We start from the raw sequence: 26,717 nt of genomic DNA, 5'->3' as shown, positions 1-26,717 counted from the left end.
ACTTCCACACATTCTTCAAGGCCCCCAGAATTTTCGCCCCCTCCCCCACCCTATGATCCACTTCCGCTTCCATGGTTCCATCCGCTGCCAGATCCACTCCCAGATATCTAAAACACTTCACTTCCTCCAGTTTTTCTCCATTCAAACTCACCTCCCAATTGACTTGACCCTCAACCCTACTGTACCTTGCTCTTATTCACATTTACTCTTAACTTTCTTCTTCCACACACTTTACCAAACTCAGTCACCAGCTTCTGCAGTTTCTCACATGAATCAGCCACCAGCGCTGTATCATCAGCGAACAACAACTGACTCACTTCCCAAGCTCTCTCATCCCCAACAGACTTCATACTTGCCCCTCTTTCCAAAACTCTTGCATTTACCTCCCTAACAACCCCATCCATAAACAAATTAAACAACCATGGAGACATCACACACCCCTGCCGCAAACCTACATTCACTGAGAACCAATCACTTTCCTCTCTTCCTACACGTACACATGCCTTACATCCTCGATAAAAACTTTTCACTGCTAACAACTTTCCTCCCACACCATATATTCTTAATACCTTCCACAGAGCATCTCTATCAACTCTATCCTATGCCTTCTCCAGATCCATAAATGCTACATACAAATCCATTTGCTTTTCTAAGTATTTCTCACATACATTCTTCAAAGCAAACACCTGATCCAAACATCCTCTACCACTTCTGAAACCACACTGCTCTTCCCCAATCTGATGCTCTGTACATGCCTTCACCCTCTCAATCAATACCCTCCCATATAATTTACCAGGAATACTCAACAAACTTATACCTCTGTAATTTGAGCACTCACTCTTATCCCCTTTGCCTTTGTACAATGGCACTATGCACGCATTCCGCCAATCCTCAGGCACCTCACCATGAGTCATACATACATTAAATAACCTTACCAACCAGTCAACAATACAGTCACCCCCTTTTTTAATAAATTCCACTGCAATACCATCCAAACCTGCTGCCTTGCCGGCTTTCATCTTCCGCAAAGCTTTCACTACCTCTTCTCTGTTTACCAAATCATTTTCCCTAACCCTCTCACTTTGCACACCACCTCGACCAAAACACCCTATATCTGCCACTCTATCATCAAACACATTCAACAAACCTTCAAAATACTCACTCCATCTCCTTCTCACATCACCACTACTTGTTATCACCTCCCCATTTGCGCCCTTCACTGAAGTTCCCATTTGCTCCCTTGTCTTACGCACTTTATTTACCTCCTTCATATATATCATTTATATTTATTACACTTTGTCACTGTCTCCCACCTATGCATTTCAACATGTACATATATATAAATACACAGACATATATATTTGTCTGCTTGTTTTGCTTTGTCGCTGTCTCCCGCGTTAGCGAGGTAGCGCAAGGAAACAAACGAAAAAATGGCCCAACCCGCCCACATACACATGTATATACATACACGTCCACACACGCAAATATACATACCTATACATCTCAATGTACACATATATATACACACACAGACATATACCTATATACACATGTACATAATTCATACTGTCTGCCTTTATTTGTTCCCATCGCCACCTCGCCACACATGGAATAGCAACCCCCTCCCCCCTCATGTGTGCGAGGTAGCGCTAGGAAAAGACAACAAAGGCCCCATTCGTTCACACTCAGTCTCTAGCTGTCATGTAATAATGCACCGAAACCACAGCTCCCTTTCCACATCCAGGCCCCACAGAAATATACATACCTACACAGCTTTCCATGGTTTACCCCAGACACTTCACATGTCCTGGTTCAATCCACTGACAGCACGTCGACCCCGGTATACCACATCGTTCCAATTCACTCTATTCCTTGCACGCCTTTCACCCTCCTGCATGTTCAGGCCCCGATCACTCAAAATCTTTTTCACTCCATCTTTCCACCTCCAATTTGGTCTCCCACTTCTCCTCGTTCCCTCCACCTCTGACACATATATCCTCTTGGTCAATCTTTCCTCACTCATTCTCTCCATGTGACCAAACCATTTCAAAACACCCTCTTCTGCTCTCTCAACCACGCTCTTTTTATTTCCACACATCTCTCTTACCCTTACATTACTTACTCGATCAAACCACCTCACACCACATATTGCCCTCAAACATCTCATTTCCAGCACGTCCACCCTCCTGCGCACAACTCTATCCATAGCCCACACCTCGCAACCATACAACATTGTTGGAACCACTATTCCTTCAAACATACCCATTTTTGCTTTCAGAGATAATGTTCTCAACTTCCAAACATTCTTCAAGGCTCCCAGAATTTTCGCCCCCTCACCCACCTTATGATTCACTTCTGCTTCCATGGTTCCATCCACTGCCAGATCCACTCCCAGATATCTAAAACACTTTACTTCCTCCAGTTTTTCTCCATTCAAACTTACCTCCCAATTGACTTGGCCCTCAACCCTACTGTACCTAATAACCTTGCTCTTATTCCCATTTACTCTTAACTTTCTTCTTTCACACACTTTACCAAACTCAGTCACCAGCTTCTGCAGTTTCTTACATGAATCAGCCACCAGCGCTGTATCATCAGCGAACAACAACTGACTCACTTCCCAAGCTCTCTCATCCACAACAGACTGCATACTTGCCCCTCTTTCCAAAACTCTTGCATTCACCTCCCTAACAACCCCATCCATAAACAAATTAAACAACCATGGAGACATCACACACCCCTGCCACAAACCTACATTCAGTGAGAATCAATCACTTTCCTCTCTTCCTACACGTACACATTGTTAGAAGCAGTGAAAAGTTTTAATTTTCCAAAAGAAGGAACAGTGAAGGGGGCCAGTTGAGGATATTCCCTCAGAGGCCCAGTCCTCTGTTCTTAACGCTACCTTGATAATGCGGGAAATGGCGAATAGTTTGAAAAAAAAAAAATAAATATATATATTATATATATATATATATATATATATATATATATATATATATATATATATTTTTTTTTTTATTATTACTATTTTTTTTATTATACTTTGTCGCTGTCTCCCGTGTTTGCGAGGTAGCGCAAGGAAACAGACGAAAGAAATGGCCCAACCCCCGCCCCATACACATGTATATACATACGTCCACACACGCAAATATACATACCTACACAGCTTTCCATGGTTTACCCCAGACGCTTCACATGCCTTGATTCAATCCACTGACAGCACGTCAACCCCGGTATACCACATCGCTCCAATTCACTCTATTCCTTGCCCTCCTTTCACCCTCCTGCATGTTCAGGCCCCGATCACACAAAATCTTTTTCACTCCATCTTTCCACCTCCAATTTGGTCTCCCTCTTCTCCTCGTTCCCTCCACCTCCGACACATATATCCTCTTGGTCAATCTTTCCTCACTCATTCTCTCCATGTGCCCAAACCACTTCAAAACACCCTCTTCTGCTCTCTCAACCACGCTCTTTTTATTTCCACACATCTCTCTTACCCTTACGTTACTCACTCGATCAAACCACCTCACACCACACATTGTCCTCAAACATTTCATTTCCAGCACATCCATCCTCCTGCGCACAACTCTATCCATAGCCCACGCCTCGCAACCATACAACATTGTTGGAACCACTATTCCTTCAAACATACCCATTTTTGCTTTCCGAGATAATGTTCTCGACTTCCACACATTCTTCAAGGCCCCCAGAATTTTCGCCCCCTCCCCCACCCTATGATCCACTTCCGCTTCCATGGTTCCATCCGCTGCCAGATCCACTCCCAGATATCTAAAACACTTCACTTCCTCCAGTTTTTCTCCATTCAAACTCACCTCCCAATTGACTTGACCCTCAACCCTACTGTACCTTGCTCTTATTCACATTTACTCTTAACTTTCTTCTTCCACACACTTTACCAAACTCAGTCACCAGCTTCTGCAGTTTCTCACATGAATCCGCCACCAGCGCTGTATCATCAGCGAACAACAACTGACTCACTTCCCAAGCTCTCTCATCCCCAACAGACTTCATACTTGCCCCTCTTTCCAAAACTCTTGCATTTACCTCCCTAACAACCCCATCCATAAACAAATTAAACAACCATGGAGACATCACACACCCCTGCCGCAAACCTACATTCACTGAGAACCAATCACTTTCCTCTCTTCCTACACGTACACATGCCTTACATCCTCGATAAAAACTTTTCACTGCTAACAACTTTCCTCCCACACCATATATTCTTAATACCTTCCACAGAGCATCTCTATCAACTCTATCATATGCCTTCTCCAGATCCATAAATGCTACATACAAATCCATTTGCTTTTCTAAGTATTTCTCACATACATTCTTCAAAGCAAACACCTGATCCAAACATCCTCTACCACTTCTGAAACCACACTGCTCTTCCCCAATCTGATGCTCTGTACATGCCTTCACCCTCTCAATCAATACCCTCCCATATAATTTACCAGGAATACTCAACAAACTTATACCTCTGTAATTTGAGCACTCACTCTTATCCCCTTTGCCTTTGTACAATGGCACTATGCACGCATTCCGCCAATCCTCAGGCACCTCACCATGAGTCATACATACATTAAATAACCTTACCAACCAGGTCAACAATACAGTCACCCCCTTTTTTAATAAATTCCACTGCAATACCATCCAAACCTGCTGCCTTGCCGGCTTTCATCTTCCGCAAAGCTTTCACTACCTCTTCTCTGTTTACCAAATCATTTTCCCTAACCCTCTCACTTTGCACACCACCTCGACCAAAACACCCTATATCTGCCACTCTATCATCAAACACATTCAACAAACCTTCAAAATACTCACTCCATCTCCTTCTCACATCACCACTACTTGTTATCACCTCCCCATTTGCGCCCTTCACTGAAGTTCCCATTTGCTCCCTTGTCTTACGCACTTTATTTACCTCCTTCATATATATCATTTATATTTATTACACTTTGTCACTGTCTCCCACCTATGCATTTCAACATGTACATATATATAAATACACAGACATATATATTTGTCTGCTTGTTTTGCTTTGTCGCTGTCTCCCGCGTTAGCGAGGTAGCGCAAGGAAACAAACGAAAGAATGGCCCAACCCGCCCACATACACATGTATATACATACACGTCCACACACGCAAATATACATACCTATACATCTCAATGTACACATATATATACACACACAGACATATACCTATATACACATGTACATAATTCATACTGTCTGCCTTTATTTGTTCCCATCGCCACCTCGCCACACATGGAATAGCAACCCCCTCCCCCCTCATGTGTGCGAGGTAGCGCTAGGAAAAGACAACAAAGGCCCCATTCGTTCACACTCAGTCTCTAGCTGTCATGTAATAATGCACCGAAACCACAGCTCCCTTTCCACATCCAGGCCCCACAGAACTTTCCATGGTTTACCCCAGACACTTCACATGTCCTGGTTCAATCCACTGACAGCACGTCGACCCCAGTATACCACATCGTTCCAATTCACTCTATTCCTTGCACGCCTTTCACCCTCCTGCATGTTCAGGCTCCGATCACTCAAAATCTTTTTCACTCCATCTTTCCACCTCCAATTTGGTCTCCCACTTCTCCTCGTTCCCTCCACCTCTGACACATATATCCTCTTGGTCAATCTTTCCTCACTCATTCTCTCCATGTGACCAAACCATTTCAAAACACCCTCTTCTGCTCTCTCAACCACGCTCTTTTTATTTCCACACATCTCTCTTACCCTTACATTACTTACTCGATCAAACCACCTCACACCACATATTGCCCTCAAACATCTCATTTCCAGCACGTCCACCCTCCTGCGCACAACTCTATCCATAGCCCACACCTCGCAACCATACAACATTGTTGGAACCACTATTCCTTCAAACATACCCATTTTTGCTTTCAGAGATAATGTTCTCAACTTCCAAACATTCTTCAAGGCTCCCAGAATTTTCGCCCCCTCACCCACCTTATGATTCACTTCTGCTTCCATGGATCCATCCACTGCCAGATCCACTCCCAGATATCTAAAACACTTTACTTCCTCCAGTTTTTCTCCATTCAAACTTACCTCCCAATTGACTTGGCCCTCAACCCTACTGTACCTAATAACCTTGCTCTTATTCCCATTTACTCTTAACTTTCTTCTTTCACACACTTTACCAAACTCAGTCACCAGCTTCTGCAGTTTCTTACATGAATCAGCCACCAGCGCTGTATCATCAGCGAACAACAACTGACTCACTTCCCAAGCTCTCTCATCCACAACAGACTGCATACTTGCCCCTCTTTCCAAAACTCTTGCATTCACCTCCCTAACAACCCCATCCATAAACAAATTAAACAACCATGGAGACATCACACACCCCTGCCACAAACCTACATTCAGTGAGAATCAATCACTTTCCTCTCTTCCTACACGTACACATTGTTAGAAGCAGTGAAAAGTTTTAATTTTCCAAAAGAAGGAACAGTGAAGGGGGCCAGTTGAGGATATTCCCTCAGAGGCCCAGTCCTCTGTTCTTAACGCTACCTTGATAATGCGGGAAATGGCGAATAGTTTGAAAAAAAAAAAATAAATATATATATATATATATATATATATATATATATATATATATATATATATATATATTTTTTTTTTTTATTATTACTATTTTTTTTATTATACTTTGTCGCTGTCTCCCGTGTTTGCGAGGTAGCGCAAGGAAACAGACGAAAGAAATGGCCCAACCCCGCCCCATACACATGTATATACATACGTCCACACACGCAAATATACATACCTACACAGCTTTCCATGGTTTACCCCAGACGCTTCACATGCCTTGATTCAATCCACTGACAGCACGTCAACCCCGGTATACCACATCGCTCCAATTCACTCTATTCCTTGCCCTCCTTTCACCCTCCTGCATGTTCAGGCCCCGATCACACAAAATCCTTTTCACTCCATCTTTCCACCTCCAATTTGGTCTCCCTCTTCTCCTCGTTCCCTCCACCTCCGACACCTATATCCTCTTGGTCAATCTTTCCTCACTCATTCTCTCCATGTGCCCAAACCATTTCAAAACACCCTCTTCTGCTCTCTCAACCACGCTCTTTTTATTTCCACACATCTCTCTTACCCTTACGTTACTTACTCGATCAAACCACCTCACACCACACATTGTCCTCAAACATCTCATTTCCAGCACATCCATCCTCCTGCGCACAACTCTATCCATTGCCCACGCCTCGCAACCATACAACATTGTTGGAACCACTATTCCTTCAAACATACCCATTTTTGCTTTCCGGGATAATGTTCTCGACTTCCACACATTTTTCAAGGCTCCCAAAATTTTCGCCCCCTCCCCCACCCTATGATCCACTTCCGCTTCCATGGTTCCATCCGCTGACAGATCCACTCCCAGATATCTAAAACACTTCACTTCCTCCAGTTTTTCTCCATTCAAACTCACCTCCCAATTGACTTGACCCTCAACCCTACTGTACCTAATAACCTTGCTCTTATTCACATTTACTCTTAACTTTCTTCTTCCACACACTTTACCAAACTCCGTCACCAGCTTCTGCAGTTTCTCACATGAATCCGCCACCAGCGCTGTATCATCAGCGAACAACAACTGACTCACTTCCCAAGCTCTCTCATCCCCAACAGACTTCATACTTGCCCCTCTTTCCAAAACTCTTGCATTTACCTCCCTAACAACCCCATCCATAAACAAATTAAACAACCATGGAGACATCACACACCCCTGCCGCAAACCTACATTCACTGAGAACCAATCACTTTCCTCTCTTCCTACACGTACACATGCCTTACATCCTCGATAAAAACTTTTCACTGCTTCTAACAACTTGCCTCCCACACCATATATTCTTAATACCTTCCACAGAGCATCTCTATCAACTCTATCATATGCCTTCTCCAGATCCATAAATGCTACATACAAATCCATTTGCTTTTCTAAGTATTTCTCACATACATTCTTCAAAGCAAACACCTGATCCACACATCCTCTACCACTTCTGAAACCACACTGCTCTTCCCCAATCTGATGCTCTGTACATGCCTTCACCCTCTCAATCAATACCCTCCCATATAATTTACCAGGAATACTCAACAAACTTATACCTCTGTAATTTGAGCACTCACTCATATCCCCTTTGCCTTTGTACAATGGCACTATGCACGCATTCCGCCAATCCTCAGGCACCTCACCATGAGTCATACATACATTAAATAACCTTACCAACCAGACAACAATACAGTCACCCCCTTTTTTAATAAATTCCACTGCAATACCATCCAAACCTGCTGCCTTGCCGGCTTTCATCTTCCGCAAAGCTTTTACTACCTCTTCTCTGTTTACCAAATCATTTTCCCTAACCCTCTCACTTTGCACACCACCTCGACCCAAACACCCTATATCTGCCACTCTGTCATCAGACACATTCAACAAACCTTCAAAATACTCATTCCATCTCCTTCTCACATCACCACTACTTGTTATCACCTCCCCATTTACGCCCTTCACTGAAGTTCCCATTTGCTCCCTTGTCTTACGCACCCTATTTACCTCCTTCCAGAACATCTTTTTATTCTCCCTAAAATTTACTGATAGTCTCTCACCCCAACTCTCATTTGCCCTTTTTTTCACCTCTTGCACCTTTCTCTTGACCTCCTGTCTCTTTCTTTTATACTTCTCCCACTCAATTGCATTTTTTCCCTGCAAAAATCGTCCAAATGCCTCTCTCTTCTCTTTCACTAATACTCTTACTTCTTCATCCCACCACTCACTACCCTTTCTAAACAGCCCACCTCCCACTCTTCTCATGCCACAAGCATCTTTTGCGCAATCCATCACTGATTCCCTAAATACATCCCATTCCTCCCCCACTCCCCTTACTTCCATTGTTCTCACCTTTTTCCATTCTGTACACAGTCTCTCCAGATACTTCTTCACACAGGTCTCCTTCCCAAGCTCACTTACTCTCACCACCTTCTTCACCCCAACATTCACTCTTCTTTTCTGAAAACCCATACTAATCTTCACCTTAGCCTCCACAAGATAATGATCAGACATCCCTCCAGTTGCACCTCTCAGCACATTGACATCCAAAAGTCTCTCTTTCGCACGCCTGTCAATTAACACGTAATCCAATAACGCTCTCTGGCCATCTCTCCTACTTACATAAGTATACTTATGTATATCTCGCTTTTTAAACCAGGTATTCCCAATCATCAGTCCTTTTTCAGCACATAAATCTACAAGCTCTTCACCATTTCCATTTACAACACTGAACACCCCATGCATACCAATTATTCCCTCAACTGCCACATTACTCACCTTTGCATTCAAGTCACCCATCACTATAACCCGGTCTCGTGCATCAAAACCGCTAACACACTCATTTAGCTGCTCCCAAAACACTTGCCTCTCATGATCTTTCTTCTCATGCCCAGGTGCATATGCACCAATAATCACCCACCTCTCTCCATCAACTTTCAATTTTACCCATATTAATCGAGAATTTACTTTCTTACATTCTATCACATACTCCCACAACTCCTGTTTCAGGAGTATTGCTACTCCTTCCCTTGCTCTTGTCCTCTCACTAACCCCTGACTTCACTCCCCAGACATTTCCAAACCACTCTTCCCCTTTACCCTTGAGCTTCATTTCACTCAGAGCCAAAACATCCAGGTTCCTTTCCTCAAACATACTACCTATCTCTCCTTTTTTCACATCTTGGTTACATCCACACACATTTAGGCACCCCACTCTGAGCCTTCGAGGAGGATGAGCACTCCCCGCGTGACTCCTTCTTCTGTTTCCCATTTTAGAAAGTTAATACAAGGAGGGGAGGATTTCCGGCCCCCCGCTCCCGTCCCCTCTAGTCGCTTTCTACGACACGCGAGGAATACGTGGGAAGTATTCTTTCACCCCTATCCCCAGGGATAATATACATATATATATACACACACACACACACACACACACACACACACACGCACACACACACACACACACACATACATATATATACATATGAAAAATGTAAGAAACAATTTAGAAAACAAACTTTTAGCTTGAAATGAATGAAAAAATGAACGTCACATAATGGTTCAACCTCTGGCTATGGAAAAGGAAATGTACAATTTATTCACACAAACGTCAATAGCAGTTCTCATCAATTTCACCACTGAATCAATAAGCTTCAATGTCTAAGCTACATTTTTCTCCAACTTCACTATTTTCTTGTCAAAACACCATGCATATATGTATATATATATGTAGATAATTCATATTTCCTGCCTTTATTCATTACAGTCGCCACCCTGCCACACACGAAATGACATCCCCCTACCCTTGCATGAGCGCGAGGTAGCACTAGAAAAAGACAACAAAGGCCACATTTGTTTCACACTCAGTCTCTAACTGTCATGTATAATGCAGCTCCCTTTCCACATCCAGGCCCCACAAACCTTTCCATGGTCTACCTCAGACACTTCACATGTCCTGGTTCAATCCTTTCACCCTCCTGCATGCTCAAGCCCCGATCACTCAAAATCTTTTTCACTCCATCTTTCCACCTCCAGTTTGGTCTCCCACTTCTCCTCGTTCTGCTATTTCTCATCCAAATCAACCACCAACGCAATATCATCAGCGAACAACAACTGACTCACTTCCCAAGCCATTTCAATCAACAACACTACATACTTGACCCTCTCTCCAAAACTCTTGCATTCACCTCCCTAACCACCCCATCAATAAACAAATAAAACTACCATGGAGGCATCATGCACCCCTGCCACAAACCAAAATTCACTGGGAACCAATAACTTTCCTCTCTTCCTACTCGTACCCATTCCCTACATCCTTGATAAAAACTTTTCATTGCTTCTAGCAACTTACTTCACACACCATATACTCTTAAGACCTTCCTACAAAGCATCTCTATCATATGCTTTCTCTAGATCCATAAATGCTACATACAAATCCATCTGTTTTTCTAAGTATTTCTCACATACATTCTTCAAAGCAAACACCTGATCCACACATCCTCTACCACTTCTCAAACAACACTGCTCTTCACCCCCAGTCTGATGCTCTGTACATGCCTTTACCCTCAATCAATACCCTCCCATATAATTTCCCAGGAATACTCAACAAACTTATGCCTCTTTAATTTGAACACTCACCTTTATATTCTTTGCCTCTGTACAATGGCACTATGCCAATCCTTACTAGCCAGTCAACAACACAGTCACCCCCTTTTTTAATAAATTCCACTGCAATACTGTCCAAACCCACTGTCTTGCCAGCTTTCATCTTCCACAAAGCTTTCACTACCTCTTCTCTGTTTACCAAACCATTCTTCCTGACCCCTCTCACTTCGTACAACACTCCAACCAAAACACCTAATATCTCCCACTCTATCATCAAACACATTCAACAAACCTTCAAAATACTCAAGCCATCTCCTTTTCACTTCACCACTACTTGTTACTACCTCCCCATTAGCCCCCTTAACCGATGTTCCCATTTGTTCTCATGTCTTACACACTTTATTAACCTCCTTCCAAAACATCTTTTCATTCTCCCTAAATTTAATGATGCTCTCTCACCTCAACTCTCGTTTGCCCTCTTTTTCACCTCTTGCACCTTTATCTTGACCTCCTTCCACTTTCTTTTATACATCTTCCAGTCATTTGCACACATACATACATATACATACACACACACAGACATATACATATATACACATGTACCTATTCATACTTGCTTGCCTTCATCCATTCCTGTCGCTGTCCCGCCCCACAAGAAACAGCAATGCTATCCCCTGCTTCAGTAAGGCAGTGCCAGAAAAACAGACAAAAAAAGCCACATTCTTTCACACTCAGTTTCTAGCTATCATATGTAATGCACCAAAACCACAGCTCCTTATCCACATCCAGGGCCACAGCCCTTTCTATTGTTTACTCCAGATGTTTCACATGGACTGGTTCAGTCCACTGACAGCATGTCAACCCCGGTATACAACATCATTCCAATTCACTCTATTCCTTGCATGCCTCTCACCATCCTGTATGTTCAGGCCCCAAGCCCTTAAAATCTTTTTTACTCCATCCTTACACCTCCAGTTTGGCCTCCCACTTCTTGTTCCCTCCACCTTTGACACATATATCCTCTTTGTTAGTCTTTCCTCATTTATTCTCAACATATATCCAAGCCATTTCAACACACCCTCTTCTGCTCTCTCAACCACACTCTTTTCACTTCCACACATCTCTCTTGCCCTTTCATTACTTACTTGGTTAAACCACCTCACACCCATATTATCCTCAAACATTTCATTTCCAACACATCCACCTACCTCTGTACAACCTATCTATAGCACATGCCTTGCAACCATATAACTTTGTTGGAACTACTATTGCTTCAAACATACCTATTTTCGCTTTCTGAGATAACATTCTCTCCTTTCACACATTCTTCATCGCCATCAGACCCTTCGCCCCCTCCCCCACTTGCAATTCCATGGTTCCATTTGCCACTAAGTCCATTCCCAGATATCTAAAACACTTCACTTCTGCCAATTTTCCTCCATTCAAACTTACATCCCAATTAGCTTGTCCCTCAACTCTACTGAACCTAATAACCTAGCTCTTATTCACAATTACTCTAAACTTTCTCCTTTCACACACTTTTCCAAACTCAGTCACCAGCTTCTGCAGTTTCTCACACAAATCAGCCACTACAGCTGTATCATTGGCAAACAACAACTGACTCACTTCCCAGGCCCTCCCATTCCCAGCAAAATGCATTATCGCCCTCTCTCCAAAACTCTGGCATTTACCTCCCTAACCACCTCATCCATAAACAAATTAAAAAACCATGGGGACATCACACACCCGTGCCGCAAACCTACATTCACTAAGAACCAATCACTTTCCTCTCTTCCTACTTATACACATGCCTTACATCCTTGGTACAAACTTTTCACAGCTTCTAGTAGCTAACCTCCCACACCATATACTCTTAAGACCTTCCACGAAGCATCTCTATCAACTCTATCATATGCCTTCTCCAGACCCATAAATGCTACATACAAATCTATCTATTTTTCTAAGTATTTCTCACATACATTCTTCAAAGTAAACACCTGATCCACACATCCTCTACCACTTCTGAAACCACACTGCTCTTCCCCAGTCTGATGCTCTGTACATGCCTTCACCCTCTCAATCACTACCCTCCCATATAATTTCCCAAGAATACTCAATAAACTTATACCTCTGTAGTTTGAACACTCACCTTTATCCCCTTTGCCTCTGTACAATGGCACTATGCATGCATTAAGCCAATCCTCAGGCACTTCACCATGATCCATACATACAATGAATATCTTTACCAACCAATCAACAACACAGTCACTGCCTTTCTTTATAAATTCTACTGCAATACCATCCAAACCTGCCATCTTACTGGATTTCTTCTTCCACAAAGCTTTCACTACCTCTTCTCTCTTAACCACACCATTCTCCCTGACCCTCTTGCTACACACACCACCCTGACCAAAACACTCTACATCTACATCTGCCACCCTATAATCAAACTCATTCAATAAACCCTCAAAATACTCACTCCATCTCCTTCTTACTTCATCACTACTTGTTATTACTTACCCCCTTGCCCCCTTCACTGATGTTCCCATTTGTTCTCATCTTGTGCATGTTAATCACCTCCTTCCAAAATATCTTTTTATTCTCCCTAAAGTTTAATGACACTCACTCACCCCAGCTTCCATTTGTCCTCTTTTTCAACCCTTGCATTAGTAGTATGTGAAGTGCAATTCCTAGCATAAGTGTAAATAGGATTAGAGGTTTTAGAAAGATAATTTACAAGATAGAAAAAAAAGGGTAGATGATATGATTACGTTACAACTGCCAGGACAAGGCAGTCCATATCATTCAAGGTCTGAGGTGGCTGTTCCTTTTTTGTTACTCAAGACCCTAAGAATATAATGTAGTGCAGCAAAGAGTGAGATATCTACGAGTGGATTTGGCAGCAGATGGAACCATGGAAGCAGAAGTGAATCATAGGGTGGGGGATTGGGCGAAAGTTCTGGGAGCGTTGAAGAATGTGTGGAAGTCAAGAACATTATGTTGGAGAGCAAAAATGGGTATGTTTGAAGGAATAGTGGTTCCAACAATGTTATATGGTTGTGAGGCGTATGCTATGGATAGAGTTGTGCAGGGGAGGGTGGATGTGCTGGAAATGAGATGTTTGAGGACAATATGTGGTGTGAGGTGGTTTGATCGAGTAAGTAATAATATGGTAAGAGAGATGTGTGGTAATAAAAAGAGCGTGGTTGAGAGAGCAGAAGAGGGTGTTTTGAAATGGTTTGGTCACATGGAGAGAATGAGTCAGGAAAGATTGACCAAGAGAATAAATGTGTCAGAGGTGGAGAGAACGAGGAGAAGTGGGAGACCAAATTGGAGATGGAAAGATGGAGTGAAAAAGATTTTGAGTGATTGGGGCCTGAACATGCAGGAGGGTGAAAGGCATGCAAGGAATAGAGTGGATTGGGAGCAATGTGGTATACCAGGGTCGACGTGCTGTCAATGGATTGAACCAGGGCATGTGAAGTGTCTGGGGTAAACCATGGAAAGTTCTGTGGGGCCTGGATGTGGAAAGGGAGCTGTGGTTTCGGTGCATTATACATGATACATGACAGCTAGAGACTGAGTGTGAACGAATGTGGCCTTTGTTGTCTTTTCCTAGCGCTACCTCGCACACATGCAGGGGGGGAGGGGGTTGTTATTTCATGTGTGGCGGGGTGGCGATGGGAATGAATGAAGGCAGACAGTATGAATTATGTACATGTGTATATATTTATATGTCTGTGTGTGTATATATATGTATACGTTGAGATGTATAGGTATGTATATTTGCGTGTGTGGATGTGTATATATATACATGTGTATGTGGCTGGGTTGGGCCGTTCTTTCGTCTGTTTCCTTGTGCTACCTCGCTAACGCGGGAGACAGCGACAAAGTAAAATAAATAGATAAATGAATAAAAAATCAATAACTCTTCCCACACATCCCTTTACATTTGCTATGTATGATACAAAGATAAAAAGTAATTCAAAGTGACCAAAATCATCCACTGAATAACAAATACCAAATGCTACCCTCAAGAAGATTAAGTTTAACGAAATGTATCATAGGTAAGTATAAAAAATCTTTTACACCTGTGAAAATAACAATAATCAATAATGGGTAAATTAGTTAAATTGGTACTGGTTGCTTATGGTTTGGAAATTCAGTTATTGTGATTTGTACATTCTATGTTGTATTTTTGAAATATTATATGACATAATGCTCTAGGATGTTTTTTTGATATACACAGGTGATGAATGTTAAGATATATCTCTGTGTGAAACTTGTAAACTGTATATGAAAATGAACAAGACAAAGTTCATGTAATTACATGACCATAAAGTATTTTGATTTAATCTATTGTGATTCCTTCCCTTTCTCTGTTCTGGCTTCTTTTCTCTTGCACTATCTGTGTGTGTGCCATCTGGCCCTAACACCTGGACCTTTAGCACTGTAGTTTCTTATAAGAGACCAGTCACACGGATAAAGGCTGTTATGATAATCTTTTCCTCAAATACTAAAGCTGTGGAATTCTTTTCCTTCTTTTGTCCTCCCCTCCTCTAATAACATATACACTTTGGTCTATAAGGGAGCTCAAATTAGTCACCAATGTATTCTATTCTATCTATCACTACCTATACAGACATTACAAAGATGAGTGTGGGCCTTATTATTCAAAGTCCACTTGAACTAGGAACTTATGACCTCCACTAAACAAGAGACTGTGAGGATTTTGTCAACTTAAGTTCTCTCGAATAAGGAATTTAAATATCTTACCAATCAAGGATGTGTGAGGGGCTTTTTACTTTACGCTCTTCTCTCAAGTGAGACTTTGCGTCCTTTTCACTGACAAAGCATTTACTGAAAAGCTTTCTATCTGACTCAAGGTGTGAGATGAAAATCAATCATAATCACCTCCTTGAAAGGTATGCCAGAACTGCCAAACTAGGATGATTGAAAAACAAATTAACTTATGAACTTCTCCATTTAGGATCAGGAAGTTATGAAATAACTGTAGTTACCATTCAAAAGGTACAATGATTGGACTAGGATAAATCTTTTGGTGACAAACTCCCTGCATGATATCTTATTTCTCATTTCATTATAGGAAACAGGTCTTATATACTGAGGAGACAAGGCAAATGCATTTAAGAAGTGTAACAGCAAGGAAAAGCACATGATGGTAATTGAAGGTTAAATGTATAATATATTAATAATGTCACAAATGAATGTCCTGGATCACAAAGTAGATGCCTTGGGTCAGTTTAAAGATATTATTTCTGGTTATGCATTAATGCTAATATAATACCCTATAATCCAGCAGACACTTGGTACTTTTACTTATATCAATTTTCTAAATCATCCTTCTGTACCTTAACCTCATACAGTACTGGTACATATGACACACAGCAATTAAGTTTAACAATGAAAACTGTAATCTATCAACTTGAACACTGGAAAAACAAATACTCTGAAACAGTGCATCTTCTGACCAATAAACCATACACAGTACTGCTGCCTTTATCTATCAAAAACATTTCTGGAACTGACCGACTGGATGATGCATGGTGTTTAGGGGACAAAACTGGCTCAGATTCTGCTCCCCATAAGAGATCATCTGGACTAAGCATCAGCACCTCATTACTGAGAGGAATGAACGGAGCTCTGTACTCAAGATCATCAGTGTCCATGTTTTGGTCAAGCTATAGAAATGAAACAATGATCATATTAATAATCATGTAACAAATTACAAATTCTAAATACCACTGTTCTAAGTTCCCTTCAGTTTACTTACGGAATCAATCAATTACTACAGTGACAGAAACTCTTAATTCCTATGTATCAATATTTTCATGTACTTAAATCTTTTGTTTAATAACTACTTCATCTAAACTTTTCTTACTTTGAGATCCAATTTGCCAAAGACCTCTGCTGTTGACCCAGTTGTGCGGCTCTCATCCAGCTGCATGAAGAGAGACTCGGTCGTTGTTCTTGGACGGCTGCTACCAAATGCAAACTACAGAATCCAAGACAGCAAATTTTACAAGGGAGAAAATACACAATATGAAGATGTAATATGTGAGTTGAAAAAACTGAGATAAACCACTAATGGAACTTGAGAGAAAACTTTTTTATTTCTGAACATCAGGAAGACTTAAAGAGTACACAAGGCAAGCAGTTTTGCTCAATACAAGCAGCTGGATCCTGACACACAGACACATGCTATGCAGTAGAGACTTTGAAGATACAAAAAATAGCATGCTACAGCATCCTTGATCCCACTTTCACCATCTTTCAAGGGGCATTCATCACATAGATCCTCCTGACTTTCTCCATTCATTAACTGGGAATTACCCAGTAATGCTTATCACTGTCACCTTCCAAGATTTCACTTTGAACATGTGCAACTTCAAACAGACTGCTACAATAGACAACCCCATCCCAGATATTGTAAATCATAAGATGACTGTATATTAACATCAATCTTTGTAACTGTGTTAAAGACTGTAATTCAACACTTCTTATGGTCTTTCTATTATACAACAGACGATCCCAATTCAAGAAACCTGAAAACTGTAAAGCTTTAGACTCTGGCAATTCTAACCAACACCCCATTAGCCAGAAGAAATTTCTTACAACTACACCATTTGTTTTCAGTTTTCATAAGCTTAAATTTTATTCTCTTGGGATTTCATGTGCATCAAGCACAGGAAGTACTGTATGTAATTTTAAAGTTTGGCCTTATTGCATATCACTGGTGTATGTGAACAGTACACCCCATCATGTTGGAGAAGCTCCTTATCCTAGATATTTCCTGGTTTCTGAATTCTATATGTGTTTAACATATAATCAAATTTCAAACTTATGGTTTTGTATGCATTATGCATACAAAGAACTCTATGTAATATTAATGTAGGTCTAACGAGTATTAGTGGCATATCTTTAAATACTAGACAGTTTTCTGGCTTTGGAACTGGGTACTGTTTAATATATTGTCAGCATTTGGTTGCAAGTAATTCTACAAGCCAATAAACATTAAATCATTATCATTATTTCAATATTTTTTCATACTTGATCGACATTTACTGCATTAGTGAGGTTATGCCAGGATCAGACGAAGAAATGCTACATCAGCTCACCTCATTCTCTGGATGTCATGTGCAATGCACTGAAACCATATATCCCAACCTAAAACCAGGCCCCACAGACCTTTCCATGGTTTACCCCAGACACTTCACATTCCATGGTTCAGTCTACTGACAGCAAATTGACCCAAGTGTACCACACTATTCCAATTCACTCTCTTCCACACAAGCTTTTCACCCTTCTGCATGTTCAGGCCCTGATATTCTCCTTGTACCTCCACTTCTGAAACAAATATCCCCCTTTGTCCACCTTTCCTCTATCATTCTCTCCATATGTTCAAACCATTTCAACACACACTCTTCTGCTTTCTCAAACACACACTTTTCATTAGCACACATCTCTCTTACCCCTTCATCACTTACCCCATCAAACAACCTAACATCACACACAGTCCTCAATCATTTCATTTCCAGCACGACCACCCTCCTCTGCATAGCCTTATCTATATCCCATGCTTCATATCCATAAGCTAGTGCTGGGACTGATATTCCTTCAAACATTCCCATTTTTGCCCTTCCAGATAATGTTCTCTCTTTCCACACATTCTTCGGTGCTCTCAAAACCTTTAACCCCTTCCCCACTCAATGACTTACTTCTGCTTCCATGGTCCCATTCATTGCCATATCCATTCTTAAGTATCTAAAACACTTCACTTCCTCCAATTTTTCTGCATTCATACCAATACCCTAACTAGCCTGTCCCTCAACTCTGCTAGACATAATAACCTCACCTTTATTCATACTCACTCTCAACTTTCTCCTTTCATGCACTCTTCCAAAATCAGTCCCCAACTCCAGTTTCTCACTCGAATCCACCACCAGCACTGTATCATCAGCAAACAACAACGAACTTACTTCCCAAGCTCTCTTATCCCCTTACAGCCTGCATACTTGCCTCTCTCTCCAAGACTTGCATTTAGCTCCCTCACCATCCCACCCATAAACATAAGGAACAACCATGGTGACATCATACACCCCTGCTGCAAACCATCCTTCACTTGGAACCATTCACTCTCCTCTCTTCCTACTCATACACAAGCTTTAGAACCTTGATAACAACTACTCACTGCTTCTAGCAGCTTTCCACTAACAAAACATATTCTAAAGACCTTCCACAAAGAATCTCTATCAACCCTAACATATGCTTTCTCCAGATCCACTGATGCCACACACAAATCCATCTGTTTTTCAAAGTGTTTCTCGCACACTTTCTTTAAAGAAAACACCCGATCCACACATCCCCTACCACTTCTGAAACCACAATCTTCTCCCTAATCTGATGCTTTGTACATACTTTCACCCTTTCCACCAATAACCTCCCATACAACTTATCAGGCATACCCAACAAACTTATACCTCAATAGTCTGAACACTCACCCTATCCCCCTTGCCTTTATACAACGGCACTATACATGCATTCTGCAAAACCTCAGGCACCTCACCATTATCCATACATACAAAGAAAATCTTTACCAACCTATCAACAACACAGTCATCCCCTTTCTTAATATATCCAAGAGCAATACCATCCACTCCATCAGCCTTGATGCATTTCATCGTACACAAGGCTTTCACCACCTCTTCTCTCTGCACCAAACCATTCTCCAAGACACTCTCACTTCATATATCACCCCTACACAAACATCCTACATCTGCCACTCTGTCATCAAACACATTTAATAGTCCTAAAAAATACTCATGCTATCTCCTCTTCACTTTGTCATTACCTGTTATCACTTCTTTTTGTTCCCTTTACTGATGTTCCCATTTGTTCTGGTTTTTGCACATTATTTACCTCTTTTCAAAACATCTTATTCACCCAAAAGTCACTGATACTCGCTCATGCCAACTTTCAATTGCCTTCTTTTTGAACCCCTTCACTTTCCTCTTGACTCCTGCTGATCTCTCTTATACATCTCCCAATCATCTGCACTCCTTCCCTGTAAGTATTGCCCAATTGCCCCTCTTTCCTCTATCACTGCAACTTTAATTCTTCATCCCACCAATCACTACCCTTTTTATCATAACCACCTCCAACCTTTCGCATGCCACATGCATCTCTTGCACATGCCAGCACCGCTTCCCTAAATTACTCCCATTGTTCACCCATTCCCCTTGCTTCAATTACTCTCACCTTTTGCCATTTTACACTCAATCTCTCCAGGTATTTCTTCGAAAAAAGACTAATTTCCAAGTTCACTTACTTTCACCATCCTCTTCTCACTGGTGGTTTCATCTTTTTTGAAAGCCTCAACAAATCTTCACCCTTGACTCCACAAGATAGTGATCAAATATTCCACCAGCTGCTCCCCACAGCATACTTACATCCAAAGTCTCTCTTTTACATGCCTACAAATTAATATGTAATCCAGTAATGCCCAATGACCATCTCTCCAACTCACATAATTATACGTGTGTAAAGTCCTCTCTTTAAACCAGATATTCCCAACCATCAGTCCCTTTTCAACCTACAGCTCCATACACTGTTCACCATTTCCATTCATAACACTGAACACTATATGTGAACCAATTATACCTTTAAATGCTACATTATTTACCTTTGCATTTGAATCACCTGACACTAATAGCTGGTCTCTTATAACAAAACTCCTGAGAGACTCACTCAGCTGCTCCCATAACACTAGCCTCTCATGATCTTTCTTCTCATGGCCAGGTGCATAAGCATTAATAATCATCTATCACTCACCATTCAGTTTAACCCATATCAATCTAGAATTGCTTCAGGAGTGCTATTCCTTTCTTAGCTCTTGTCCTTTCACCAACCCCAGACTTTACTCCTAAGACATTTCCAAACCACAGAATGTACTTCTTTATACTAGAGCTTTGTTTCACCTAGAACATTTCCAAACCATAGAATGAACCCTTTATACTGGAGCTTTGTTTCACCTAGAGCTAGATCATCCAGGTCTCTTTCCTCAAACATACTGCCTATCTCTCCTCTCATCTTATCTTGATTACATTCACACACATCTAGACACCCCAGCTTGAGCCTTTGAAAAGAATGAGCACTTCCTGCTTGGCTCCTTCTGTTCCTCCTTTTAGAAATTGAAATACAGGGAGGAATGGGAATTCCAGCCCCAACTTCCATCCCCTTTATTCACCTTCTATAACACACAGGGAATATGGAGGTAGAATTCTTTATTATCCTTATCATTAATGGTAGTAAGCAGAGCATAAATGAAAGAACTACCAGGGTGTACTGATAAGGTTTGAACATGTGGAAAGGATGACTGAAGAGAGGCAGACTAAGGGATATACATGTCATAAATGGATGAAGCAAGGAGGGGAGACCAAGAGGGAGACAGAATGATGGATCAAAAAAGGCTTCAAGTTATTGGAGCTTGAACATTCAGTAAGGAAAGAGGCAAGCATATGGGAAAAAACAAACTTGTGTGTTGTGGTTTACAGAGGGTTGACACTGGGCTGATCCGTGGTATGTGAAGTTGTCAGGGAAAGCATGGACTGGTGTGTGGGGACTGATTGCTGATGGGAGCTCTAGTTTCAGTACATTACATATAACAGCTAGAGAGGGCATAAGTGAATGGGGCTATCTCCTGTCCAGTCCTAATGCAACCTTGTTGTGGCAGAAAGTGGCAATAAGCATAAAAAAATAATCATAAACATTATTGAAGGAGAAGTTGTGAGAATGTATTATGGAGTTTAAGGAAAAGAGTTCAAGTCCAACATGTTTATAAAAGTGTACAAGGAGGGCTGGGTGACTGTCAATGCTTATGCACCTGGTAGTTAGAGGAATTAGGAAGACAGGCAAGTGTTCTCAGAGAACCAGAAAGTGTAACAGCAATTCTGATGGATGGGAATGAATATTGGTGAAGGGAGATTTGAAAGCAAGAGTGGCAATTGATGGTACAATTGAAGGGTATGGAGTACTTGGTGTAAATGAAAATAAGGAACAGCATGTGTACTGACAAAGGACTGGCTGATTGAGAATACCTGGTTTAAAACATAAGTATACATGGGTAGGTGGGGTTTAAGGTGAATGAGCATTACTGGATCATACATCAATTGATATAAGATTGTATACTTCTCCCATCTATTAGCATTTTGAACTGTATCACCACTGGTCTTTGTTCCTTTGTCCTAACAGTCTGCAGAATCCAACCTTCCATCCTCCTGGAGGATATAACTGCTATTTTGTTATGTTTGCAGATGGATAAATCGTTAGATATCATTACTAGTAGGTCTTTCCCATTATTCAACTCAAACTGTGTTTGAATCCATTTCATATTCTGTGTTTTTTTTATCTTCATTTTCTTCATAAGGAAGTTGAAACTTATCCCCAATGAAAAGTATCTTGTTCTTGGAATCCAGAAAAAAATTTCATGTCATTTTCTTTGTAGCCTTTCAGCACTCTGCTGATGTGATTTTCATACTCATTCTAGTATCATTTATAAAGAATGATATGAAACTGTGACTCATGTTTGCATCAATGTCATACATATGAATGAGGAATGGGAAGGGTGCAAGTACAATTCTTTGGGGGACTGGACTTTATTATCATTATGGGACTGGAAACAGCCTGGTTTACAACTTTTCTTCTCTATGTTGAAGGCTTCAGTTATGGACAAAAGTCCTCATCAATGCTGGGCCTTAATTGAAATGTAGAGAGAATTAGGAAAGGGAAAAAGGAAGAACATGAGAAAGTATTTACAAATTTTGGAGGAAGTTAAAAACCTGTCTTTTAAAATATATCATGTCATAGTTATTGGGAAAGACATGAGAGGGTAGAGAATTCCAGATCTTCAAGGTGTAAGGGCCACCCTTGAGTTGCCGAAGGCCACACAGTAATCATGTGATGTAGCAGCTTGCTGAATATTGCCAACTCTTGGAAGCAAAAACCAAAGTAATGCCTACAGAAGAGGGAAAGTGAACCAGTATTGTAGAGTGGGGCAAGTAGGTCAAGTTTGGAAGTCTGACTAAATTCTCTCAATCAAGGATGCGCAGCTAAATCCCCCCAAAATGTGAGAGCAATACTACACACAAGGAAGAATTAATCCTTTGTATAAACAGAGCAACTATTCAGAAGAGAGAAGTTTCAACTTCTCTAAAGGAACCCAGTTTCTTAAAAGCAGACTTAGATGTTCCTGTACTGTTGGGTTTCCAAGAAAGAGTAGATATTACAGTTACTACAGTAATACCAGGTATGTTTATCAAGTTAAGATGTGGAATTACAGAACCATCAAAGGAGAGATGAAAACAGTGAGTTTTCGAAAGAGAGATGGGTAGACTCTAGGTCTTGGAAGCATTCAACTTTAATAGATTTCATCTACCCCACTGAGGTACCCTGTCCAAGTCTGAGTTTATTGAAGAAGCTGTGTTCACAACAAGATGCAGATCAAATGAGAGAAGAAGGAGCAGAATTGAGTGCTGAGTTGTCAGCATATGAGTATATTGGATTATTTGTGGAGAGGAAATTGTTAGAAAAAGAGGAGATAAAGTGTAGGGAACAGCATGGAGCCTAGAGGGACACTGCTGATGATGGAAAAAGAGTGAGAGGCTGATCCATCAACATCCACAGAGAAAGACCGGATGGAGAGGAAGCTAAATATGAAGGAGCAAAGTGAGGGAGGGAAGCCAAAAGAGGGGGAGCTTAGAGATGAGACCCCAATGCCATGTCCTGTCAAAAGCTTTGGATTTGCCAAAGGAACTACATATGACTCCCCAAAATCTTTCAGGGATGATGACCAGACATTAGTAAGGCAGGAAGAATATTACCAGTGAATCTCACCTAAATGAAGCCATACTGGTGATCGGAGAGAAGACTGAGAGTTTCAAGGTGTTTAAGGGTATGGGAGCTGAGGAGGAATTCAGAGACTTTGGAAAACGTAGATATCAAAGCAATAGGATGATAGTTAAAGCGTGTCAGAATGGTCATCCTTCTTAGGGATGGGATGCATCAATGTATGCTTCCAAGGGGAAGGAAAAAGTTTTGGTTTTTAAGCAGAAACTGAACAGATGAGCAAGCACAGGTGCAAGTTCAGAGGCACACTCTTTCAGTACATGGGATGGATGTTCCATTCCAATTTGGTTTTTCCCCTTTCTCTTCTCCCACTTCTGACCTATACCCTTTTTTGGCAACCCTTTCCTCACTCATTCTCTCCATATGTCCAAACCATTTCCCCAGACCCTCTTCTGCTTACACAACCATACTCTTTTTATTATCAAGCCTCTCTTACCCTTTCACTTCTTAATCAAACCACCTCAAACATTTCATTTCCAACGTATCCACCCTCCCTTGTAAAACCCTATCTATAGTCCATGCCTCACAACCAAATACCATATAATATTGTTGGAACTACTATTCCTTCAAACACACCCATTTTTTCTCTCCAAGGTAACATTCTCTCTTTCCACCCATTATTCACTGCTCCCAGAACCTTGACCCCCTTCCTCACCCTATGACTCACTTTCACTTCCATGGTTCCATTCGCTGTCGAGTCCACTCCCAGATATGTAAAACTCCTCACTCACTTACTCCAAATCTTTTCCATTCAAACTTACATCATAACTAACTTGTCCTTCAACCCTGCTGAACCAAATAAACTTGCTCTTATTCACATTTACTCTAAACTTTCTCCTTTCACACACTTTTCCTTGCTCTTATTCACATTTACTTGCAACTTTATCATTTCACACTTTTCCAAACTCAGTCAACAAAAACTTCTGCAGTTTCTCACTCGAATCAGCCACCGGTGCCGTGTCACTGGCGAACAACTGACTCACTTCCCAGGACCTTACATCTCCAAAACACATCCATACACAAATCAAACAACCATGGTAACATCACACACCCCTGCCGAAGACCAATCTTCACTAGGAAGCAATCACTCTCCTCTCCTCCCACTCGTAGATATGCCTTACACCCTTGATAAGAATTTCTCACTGCTTCTAGCAGCTTATCTCCCATGTCATATACTCTTAAGACTTTCCTGATAAATATAAATGAACAAATCAAATCAAAAGGTAAACAAATTAACAAATATACAATCAAAAGCAGAAAGACAAAAAAAAATAAGAACCTCTCCTGGCAACTTTAGATATCTATTTTTCTTACTGTTATTCGCTAACAGTAAGCAGCCTGCAAAATTTGTAATGGCTGTTAATTTTGCTACAACTTATTTACAAAATGTATTCAGTATATATATACAGGAATTACAGCACATATAATACATATATGAAATCACTAATCTAATAAAGTTAAGCAGATAATTGTTCTACAAGATATAGATATGAAATCTCATATGTTGTAAAATATTAGCACTCAGCTGCTGTAAAATGATAAATCCATCTATATCCATCTAATATACAAATGATCATATGAACCACTGATATATCTATTTACAACAAAAAATTTTAGACATTAATCATTACTTGCAAAGCCATAGTATGTTTACATACCGTATTTTGTTTTCTTTCTCGGACTGATGGTAATGCAGCCTGACTGAGTAGTGGTTTAGGCGGCTCAGGAGTACCTTGTCCACTCGGACGTACAGTGCTACAGTATGATGGGGAGGCGTTGCAACCACTCTTATTTATCACTATCTTCCCTCCACTTAAACTTTTGAAAAAAAATGGTAAGATTGATGTGGTGGTCATTAAACAGTTATGATTAAAATCTTATATTTATTTATTATACTTTGTCGTTGTCTCCTGCGTTAGTGAAGTAGCACAAGGAAACAAACGAGAGAATGGCCCAACCCACCCACATACACATGTATATAAATACACGGCCACACATGTACATATAAATACCTTTACATTATATGGGAGGGTATTGATTGAGAGGGTGAAGGCATGTACAGAGCATCAGATTGGGGAAGAGCTGTGTGGTTTCAGAAGTGGTAGAGGATGTGTGGATCAGGTGTTTGCTTTGAAGAATGTATGTGAGAAATACTTAGAAAAGCAAATGGATTTGTATGTAGCATTTATGGATCTGGAGAAGGCATATGATAGAGTTGATAGAGATGCTCTGTGGAAGGTATTAAGAATATATGGTGTGGGAAGCAAGTTGTTAGAAGCAGTGAAAAGTTTTTATCGAGGATGTACGGCATGTGTACGTGTAGGAAGAGAGGAAAGCGATTGGTTCTCAGTAAATGTAAGTTTGCGGCAGGGGTGTGTGATGTCTCCATGGTTGTTTAATTTGTTTATGGATGGGGTTGTTAGGGAGGTGAATGCAAGAGTTTTGGAAAGAGGGGCAAGTATGAAGTCTGTTGTGGATGAGAGAGCTTGGGAAGTGAGTCAGTTGTTGATCGCTGATGATACAGCGCTGGTGGCTGATTCATGTGAGAAACTGCAGAAGCTGGTGACTGA

General features: G+C 41.0%; 1 protein-coding gene across 8 annotated transcripts in view; it reads right to left on the bottom strand.

The window, feature by feature from the left end:
• LOC139760418 (uncharacterized) overlaps nucleotides 1-26,717 on the bottom strand; it is an 857,321-nt gene that overhangs the window by 40,132 nt on the left and 790,472 nt on the right. For all 8 annotated transcript variants that reach the window (XM_071683590.1, XM_071683591.1, XM_071683595.1 and 5 more), the window contains 3 exons: nucleotides 25,806-25,965; nucleotides 17,126-17,239; nucleotides 16,774-16,925 (listed from right to left, as the gene is read on the bottom strand). In XM_071683590.1, the coding sequence (XP_071539691.1) occupies nucleotides 16,774-16,925; nucleotides 17,126-17,239; nucleotides 25,806-25,965 (426 nt within the window). The remainder of the gene's footprint in view (nucleotides 1-16,773; nucleotides 16,926-17,125; nucleotides 17,240-25,805; nucleotides 25,966-26,717) is intronic.

The sequence above is a fragment of the Panulirus ornatus genome, chromosome 36 (genome assembly GCF_036320965.1).
Source record: "Panulirus ornatus isolate Po-2019 chromosome 36, ASM3632096v1, whole genome shotgun sequence".
Taxonomy (NCBI): Eukaryota; Metazoa; Arthropoda; class Malacostraca; order Decapoda; family Palinuridae; genus Panulirus; species Panulirus ornatus.
The sequence above is the reverse complement of the archived record's forward strand: the minus strand, read 5'-3'. Positions and strand labels throughout refer to the sequence as shown.